This window comes from Agrilus planipennis, unplaced genomic scaffold (genome assembly GCF_000699045.2).
Source record: "Agrilus planipennis isolate EAB-ADULT unplaced genomic scaffold, Apla_2.0 scaffold407, whole genome shotgun sequence".
NCBI classification, from domain to species: domain Eukaryota; kingdom Metazoa; phylum Arthropoda; class Insecta; order Coleoptera; family Buprestidae; genus Agrilus; species Agrilus planipennis.
In genome coordinates, this window is record NW_020439086.1 from 53,989 (window position 1) to 63,348 (window position 9,360).

The 9,360-nt window shown below is 33.2% G+C and overlaps 1 protein-coding gene across 2 annotated transcripts in view; it reads left to right on the forward strand.

Annotated features, from left to right (window-relative positions):
• The first annotated feature begins 2,484 nt into the window (after nt 1–2,484).
• The window catches only part of LOC108742649, a 20,443-nt gene continuing 13,567 nt past the window's right edge, over nt 2,485–9,360 (forward strand). Inside the window, exons 1-7 of one of the 2 annotated variants that reach the window (XM_018477921.2) lie at nt 2,485–3,037; nt 3,388–3,526; nt 4,097–4,338; nt 4,430–4,828; nt 4,931–5,143; nt 5,571–6,187; nt 6,839–7,569. In XM_018477921.2, the coding sequence (XP_018333423.1) occupies nt 2,885–3,037; nt 3,388–3,526; nt 4,097–4,338; nt 4,430–4,828; nt 4,931–5,143; nt 5,571–6,187; nt 6,839–7,569 (2,494 nt within the window). In that variant the 5' untranslated portion in view covers nt 2,485–2,884. The remainder of the gene's footprint in view (nt 3,038–3,387; nt 3,527–4,096; nt 4,339–4,429; nt 4,829–4,930; nt 5,144–5,570; nt 6,188–6,838; nt 7,570–9,360) is intronic. The other variant, XM_018477920.2, reaches the window with a different exon arrangement.

The following is a 9,360-nucleotide window of genomic DNA, read 5'->3' on the forward strand; positions in this document are numbered from 1 at the left end:
AGTTAATGATGTCTCTTTCACCACAAATCGTCCACAGTCACCTCAAAACATCGCTGGTCCTAACGAAATTTTTAATAAAGTAAGTGCAGATAATGAGGATCTTATAGATAATTTCACTCAAAATGAATTTATTTCAAATGTCGAAGAAACGCAACCTAGACCTTCCAATGCTATAGAATAACATACTGAATCTATTAATCCTAGTAAGCAACAGATTAAACCTTCTATATCAAACGAACCACAGCCTGGATCTTCCAACAGTGAAGTGACGCATTTTGCGTTTTAAATCCACCATACCTTACGCTAACTCCAGAGCAGATTAGGCCGTACCCTACAGCTACAGCTCGAAAGATAGGAGAAAAGAAACGCAAAGTCAAAACTACAATTATAAGTGAAACCCCAGAAAAAGATAATTACTAATAATAATAAAATGTGATAGATATATTAAAGAAAGAAACACTCCGAGACAATAAAGAAAGTTTAACGCAAGTAAGGCGAATTATCAAAGACAATTTAGCAGTAAAGGAATCGAGCAACATCAAAATTAACAATCAAAAAGTAAATTATTAATTTCTAATTTTCTTGAAAAATGTAGTCTTGCAGCATACGTACACGTACCTATTGATTAATAATCAGTACGTGTATCGCAAAGTACAAGCTGATTTTCTTTGTTATTGGGTATTGTCCCTTTCATAAACCGTCATGTCCCTTTCGATACACTCTATTAAAGAAAGGGACAAAACACATTTTTTGAAAAAATATACAACTAAGAATAAAGACTGTTTTGTTGTTTTGTCCTATTTCGATACTGACATAACTCAGTTTCCTAATTATATATTTCATTTATTTACTAGGATCCTCGAAACAAAAATGTCCCTTTCATGCCACCTCTCCCCTGTATCAATTTATAGCTATTGAAAATCTGCCCCTCTTCTAGGAAAAATCTTCCGCTACGCCCATCTGAGTAACCAGAAATAATATTCAACGTACCACAGTAAGAAAGTAATAAGTTTGGTTCTTAGTAAGCCTATGTAATATCCTGTATATCCAAAAATATTATTAGTTTTAATACATGAACACTGTATGTTACCAAATGTTGTTAAAGGTACTTAAATATTTTTAGAAATCCTAACCATTTCCATCTATTTTACGAATAAATTATTTTAATAAAAATATTAATTTCTAGAAGAATTTAAAAAGGATCACTTGAAAAAAAGAATAAATATTTCATAATATTATCATTAAATTATTGTCTACTCTTTTCGGAATCTGATTATCAGTAAATTCTCAAAGCACAAAGAACCCAAAGACAACTGTTTCAGTATGGATAATGAATTATTATAGTAATTTGGTTCCATATATGATCATTTATTAAACTTCTACCTTCTACCTCTAATTGTAGCTTATGAATTCTGATAAGACTACCCAATAAAATACAATGCCGCACGATATTGCCTTTTTTCCAATTCCAGTAAAACCATAAAAATATATGAGGCAATAAAATGAACATGAAAATTCAATTTTATTCAGGTGATTGTTATAAGTAAGTATTAAAATGGTACAATAAGATCGTTATTGCATTTGTAAATAATGTATGAAATGGTTGCTGCAATGCTTATTAGTAAATTCTCGTGCAGCTATTTAGTAATTAAACGAATATTTTTCTTAAGAATTTAATAGTATTTCTACTGGTCATTTAATGAAAGAAATTTAAAAACATGTAATATCCGTCCAAGTGCAAATTCATGCAATATGTAATATGTTGCGTACTCCTCAATAAAAAAATTTTGAATGAAATTGCGATAAGTCTTAAATGTTCATTTTATTATTGCACACTTTCCTTTTATAAAGGTGTACTAAGTAAAGAACAGATCTATATATATGACTTCATAATTATCTACTAACATGTATTTCTTTTTATTTTCCATGTATGCATATTTTTGAATTCAATTTTATGAAATTTCGAAATCTTATCCCGTAACTCTTAGAAGGTTTAGTTGCGTCATCTGTACGTCAATAGCAATAACAATTGTTAGTTGTTCCTGTTACTAAAATGAATTCATTTTCTATAAATACACTTTTGCTATTGCCTGATAGGTGCCGACACCGTTATTTTAAAGCTGCCTCTATGTGCTACCACGTGTACTTACGTCACATCCCCTGCGTATTTTACTATTTAGAAAAACGTAAAAAATCCCCACCCAACCGCTATTTTTCCCACTGCGATTTTCATTCGCAAAAAGCTTGTTTTACCAAGTTACACCTTAAAAGAAGTAAAAAAAATCTAAAAATTAAATTTATTTAATTCGAACTAGTTAAAAACTTTTACCACATTTCATTTAATATTTGTTCATTCTAGTCTTCGGCTAAACTCGGATATTACATGTCAACCGAAACGATCTGAAGGACTTCTTAGTCAAAAGAATCACTTTCAATTTCTCTGGAACTTATATTTTTTAAAATTTGTTTGTTCATCTGATAAAATATTATTGTCAATAAAATTTAAATTCGTTAGAAGTTCATATTTAAAATAATTGAACCTTTAACTGTTTGAGAGAAAATTTGATCGGTGAACTATGAATGAACTACTCTCCGTAAAATGTGCGTAAAAGGTTCCCGCGCACTGCATGTTGGTAGTAAAATTTATATGGTTCCATGGCAGAGCCGCCATGATGGCTATCTGTAATACACGCTCAACATGGAAAGTTCCGAAGTTGTTTTACAGTATTTGTGACTGAGTGCGTGTAAACAAAAACAATGGGAACGTACTAAATATTACGAAGAATTGTTTAGTGTCCGTCTCGGACGGTCCGAGGCACAGGAAAGTCCATTTTAAGGAGCATTTTATGTTGGCCTTGTCGTGTGTTTTGTGCTGTCAACAAAAATGTCTAAGCTTTCATTTAGGGCGAGGGCCCTGGATGCTAGCAAACCTATGCCCATTTTTATGGCTGAGGAACTCCCGGATCTTCCTGATTATTCAGCGATTAACCGGGCTGTTCCTCAAATGCCGTCTGGGATGGAAAAAGAGGAAGAATGTGTAAGTTTCAAGGAGAATTTGACATGAGGTAGTTGTTTAGAAATCATAAGTCGGCCATGTTGATATCAATTCGCGCTGTAATGCGCACCCGGCAAAAGAACTTTAAAAATATTTTTTAGTTGTTTGAACAATAAAATTAACTAAATCTAATGAATTTCATGCATAAAAATTAAGTATAGGGCCAAATATTAGCATGCCATAGGCTGTCATTTGATTTTTCAGTATTGTTTATAACAATTTTTACAAAATTTTGTTTACATTGTATATATGCTCAGTAAACAATAGAAATGACTGATATGACTTACCTTACAATTGAAATAATTGTAAAAGTAATGTATATGGAATATTAGGAGCACCACCTGCAACGGGCAATAGTTACTGGGCTCATTATTCCAACACCAGAAGTGACAGACATTACGGACAAAGAGGCCTATGAAAAGCTCTACCCTGCCAACTACAAGCAGCCTCGACAACTTATACATATGCAACGTGAGCATTCTTTAAAACTAAATTTTGTTTACTCTAATTGTTACCATATATTCTGTTAAAGTAGCTGTTATATTGCCATGGTTTTGAATATTTTTCCGTTGCACTTTTCTATAGTCAGTATAAATATGCATAGACTCTTCTTGATCTTAATTGTTATGTTAAGTTAAGCATGGTGATATGTATTTATGTATACATATAACCTAAAAGTTTATTTCCATAATATATAACTGTATTTACACATTTCTATAAGTTATAGCATTTTTTTTCCACATACTGTATTAGTCAACTTAATTATTGCAAATTGTACTGCCCCTAGATGAATTAGAAAAATTTTGCATCTGTAATTTTTTCTGTTTACAATACTATTATGAATATATAATGTACTTTCACAATTCATTTAAAACCACCTTATTCACAATCAAGTGTTAATTTACTATTCTTTTGAAGCATTTGCCAAGGAACAGGATATCATTCACTATAAAACCCTAACTATTTCATAAAATGTAAATTCACTATTCATTTAAAACCACCTTACCCACAAGTATGTGTTAATTTAGTATTCTTTTGAAGCATTTGCCATGGAACAGGACATCATTGACTATGACATGGATTCAGAGGATGAACGCTGGCTTATGTCACAAACACAAAAACTTGAACTTAGTCCCCTAAAATTTGAAGAAATGATGGACAAACTTGAAAAAAGCAGTGGACAAACGGTTGTTACTTTAAATGAAGCCAAGGCATTATTAAAAGAGGACGACGATCTCATCATTGCCGTATATGATTACTGGCTAAATAAACGTCTTAAAACGGTATGAAAAATTATTACCATTTGAGTTTCACAGTAAATAATATCTACTTCATTTTCGAAAGTATTGAATATATTCATGTATCTATTTTTAGCAACACACATTAATTCCTCAAGTAAAAACAGAACACAGAGCTGGTATAGCCCTTAACAACCCTTATCTCGCGTTTAGAAGAAGAACAGAGAAAATGCAGACTAGAAAAAATCGTAAAAATGATGAATCGTCTTACGAAAAAATGCTTAAATTGCGACGAGATTTATGCAGAGCTGTCACTCTCTTGGAACTAGTGAAGAGGCGTGAAAAAATTAAAAGGGAATATGTTCATCTTACAATTGAAGTTTTCGAAAAGCGCTATCAAGCACGTGACTTTAGTGGTGCAGTTCTTGCAGAATTATCATCTATCAAAACGTCAAGGCCTGCCTTCACGCCCATTTTCCACAATCACTATTCTAATCAAAATTGGACCAATTCTAAGGCTGCATTGAAAGATGAGGTATCTCATTTTTTCTACTCTTTATTGAATTCTTAATGGATACTTAAAACAATAATAAAAATGTCGGCATTTACTTCTATATATCTTTTATAATTATTGCAGGATATTCCAAGAAAAGAAAAAAGACAGTACAAAAAACGGAAACACAAATTGTCAAACCATCATCGGGTTGGTGTTAATTCTAGTGGTTTGGAGGGTATTGGTGGTATCTCTTCTGACGAGGAAACTGCACATCCTGCTAACTCTGAGCCAGAAGATGTTGAAGACGAAGGACAATTTGTTTTTAGAAGAAACAAATTGTGTAGTTATCACATGGTGAGTTATTTTAAGTATTATTTTATTACTGTTGTGCTACATTATTATTTTTCAATATTCGTTTATCTCATTCTGTGCTAACTTAAAATGTGCAGTGTTTATCAGAAAAAAAAAGCAAAAGTGCAGTGCAGAAACCTAATACTTTTTTATAAGATGATATTATTGTAATTTTACAAACTTTAGCTTACGCTTATAATTTGTCAAATTGTTGGAATTCTTCTTTTTGACCTATTGTAATATTTAAGATTTATTCATGAGAAAGATGGTTTGTTATTTGAAAGGCATCTTCTTTATTACTTTTAAAGTAAAGCAACTAAATTTTTTGTATTATATCTCCATTAAATCTGTCTAACTGACACTTAATTTAAGATAGTTATTGCTGAGTCCTTAAGTTATGAATTAAAAGAAAATTATATTTATTTTACAGCCAAGGAAAGAGCTGGGTAACTGGCCTTGGTGTCCAAAAGAGGAAAACGGTCTCGCGGACAAACGGTATAGATACACGTTAACGTCGTTGTCAAATCGACGTTGCGTGGGTTTCGCGCGTCGACGACTGGGTCGTGGCGGCCGGGTGATATTAGACCGAACAAGGACAGACCTGGACGATTTCTGGAGAACGGTCGACTTTACGATACTGGAGCCAACAAGGACAATAGAAAACATTGGCACGGCAACGACCCTTGCTGGCGCGGCGAACTTTACAAAGTCGTATCCGACAAACTTTTTTGCAAGTAGTAATAGTAGTGTAGGTGATATGTCAAAGACGAACTTGAAAATCGAACCATTGAGTTTTTATTCAGACGGCAGCTTACGACAACTACAACAACAACAAAGGACATGTGTCGGAGCTGCAAGTGCTAGTGTTAGTAGTGATAGTATTGACAAACGTAGTGTTGTTAAAGAAGAACCCGTCGATCTCCCTGACGAATGGTCTGTACCTGCCGAAACTTGTAGCGACGTCCATGTGCCGATTGCGACTACGGCACAAACACAGGAGGAACAAGATGAAATGGTGGAGTTCCTTAAGGAAGTTCGAAGAGATTGGTAAATACATTTGATATGTACACATGTATACACTAAAAGACTTCTTAAAGCCCGCAGAAAGGTTGCAATGTTTTTACTGAAAGTAAATAGGAATGAGTTCATTTTTCAATTACTAACACTGGATAATAAACATTATCATTTTTAAATTTTTGGAGATCCTACAATTATTATTATTAGAAAATTCTTTACTTGCACAATAAATTCATTCTATTTGCATATTATGGTATAAAAAACATTCATGAGTAGAACTTTTTTGGTTTCTTTTATTTGAACAGGGTACATGTTAGTCAGTAATTTATCTAAACTACCAGACGTAAATAGCAGTTTAGATCTTATTAGATAGAATAAGATCGAAATCTCAGATCAAATATGATTTAAATCTTAAATCGAATATGATCTAAATCTTATTAAATCTGATAAAATTGAAATCGTTATTCACGTCTGGTATAAGTTATGAACTAAAAACTGTTATCACTAATTTCGTTTATTTTATATGAACTGTATAAAGTATGTCGTCGATTCCGTTGGACAAGTAAATACCTTAGTAAAGCTTTGTTTAACAATTGAAGTTTGTCACTTAGCAGTAGATGACGACAATTGCCATAACTTGATATAGTTTATTTTTGATTAACGTTTCATTTATTCCTTTAGGTTGCATTTTCGGCCGAAAACGCCTCCACCAGATTACGAACCACCCTGTCATCTGCTGCCCACCGATGATGAAACCTTTATACCTGGTGCGAATACGCCGTTTACGTTGGAATTGCAGCCGTTGGACGCCCCTTCTAGCGTACTTTCCGATACGTCAGCGTTCGTCACGACGCCGTTTACACTTGACGATCTGTACGCCGTGAACGCAGCGGTAGTGCCGATTACTGATACACGGCAATTCCAGTCGACGCCTCCTCCTCAACCATCATCAAATGATGTTGATTACGTGAACGAAACAGCAAGTGTCGCGCAAACGGGAATCAACTTGAATGTCAACGTTGGTCTCAGTACGCTTAGTGACGCTTCATCATCATCGTCGTCAAGTTCTTCACCGTTCGAGGAAACGAGGACGATCGGTTCTTCGAGGTTCGTTGTGACAAATGCAACCGCATCGAACGAATGTGAGGAGGCGCAGCGGACGTCACGTCATCGTCACTATAATAATAGTAACAATCAACAACAAGGGATGCAACAGCGTCAACAACAGGAACTCCGTCTACAATCGCCACAACAGCATTCGTTTCTTTTGAGTACCTTAACTAGTCCTAAAGCGAATAACGTACATTCGCCATTTGACGAACGACTGCGGCACGCATCCGATAATGTTTCGGCGACGGCCACAACAACGAGCGGGAGCACTAACGGACTCCTGGCTCAGTTCAGTTTGAACGGTAAGTTTTTTATTAATAGTTTTTTGTTTTGACGAAGTGTAACTTATAAGAACATTTAATTCATATATACGCATTACGAAATCGGTTTTGCTTATATTGACTGAAGATTTGAGCTGTGACTTAAAGCTCACCGAATTATCGTAAAATGAAATGAAAAAAGTGGTGCTCGGACAGGAATATTCCAGATTAGTAGCAAAATATATGTTAAAGCATAACTACTGATAATATCTGTTATGAGATGGAAATTACATAAAAATAAATGTGCGGATATAAAAAAAATACTAATGTACATTTCATCTAGATTTTATTGTATTTAACAATTGTTTCGCCACACTGTGATTTCTTCAGAAATATAGGTACAACAATTTATTAGACTATTACATTTTAATTTGCTGTTAAATACTACCTTAAGGGCTAGGAATAGAGACAAAAAAGATGTTTAATAATGGGTAATTACTAAGTGTAATTGTTCGTTAATTAACAAATTTCTGTTTTTAAATTAATTACCACTTCAAAAATAATGTACGTGTTATTTTCAAAATGTAAAACTAAGATCTTTATTAAATTCATGATTATTATTAGTTAAATTATTTTCATAATTCAAATCTGTTGTTTGATTACATTGTGCAAACCATTTAATTAATCACAAATATAATAAAAATTTTGAAGTTTAACATTTTGATAACACAAATTATCACTATTAGAAATCGTACAAATTAATGAATTTAAATACGCCAATTTGTTAAATAACGACCACTTAGACTTTTAGGTAATGTACCATTATTAAATACCTTTTACCCCTGCGAATTGGAATATAGTCAACTCGAATATTGTTCGATTCCTCCGAAGAAATTACAGTGATGAAGTAATTGTCAAATGCTATAAAATCTAGATGAAATTTACATTAGTATCATTTCTATTAAGTCATGGAAACTAACGTATGCATTTTTTATTAATATTACTGGTTTGCTTTTTGTTTGAAAATTATAATTATAAATGTCAATACGAGTTTCTTAAAAAGAATTAGTCCATTACACTAAAAAATTCCGAACCCTTATAATCATACTGTATGGTGAAATTTCCCTTCAGTGGACACTCGTGGGATGGGATTAACAATAATTGTCCGCTTAGGACAAAAAAGAAACATTATTTAACCTAAATATGTTTACTAAAGATATGTACTATCTGTGTATGCTACCTGTGACTGGTATAACTTTACTTCTTGCTGCAGTGAACCATTCGTTACATAATCTATCAATATTTCTTCCCTCGATTACTACATCACCTTCCCAACCCAATCCAACCTAACTTAATCACCATTCTAACGGTGCCTTTCGTTAGTGATGTTAATCTTTTTTGATAATTTACTGGCACTCAGCTTTTCTTTCTGATAAGTCGATTTTTTTTTTAAAGTTAAAACATTGCATGTAGGTACCATATTAATCCACAAATGCTTTGAAATTACCAAATTGTATGTATGTAACTTACAGTTTAACACACTATCAACCTGTTTATCTAATCACAGAATATTTAGTCTGCTATATTGGCTATTATACTGGGGAGTTGACTCCGGGAATGATTTCTTATTAATCAGTTTTCTGCATTTGAACCATCCGCGTCCGTTGAAGAGTTGAGTAGAGGTCTTGCTCTGTACTATTCCATTAAAAAAAGGTATCCGCTGACGAGCGGTGTCCGTTAAGGGAGATTTTACTGTATATGGTTTTAAATACATTTAACTTCTTTTAACAAAATTTAGACAACAACGTGATGAAAAAAGCATATACATTTACA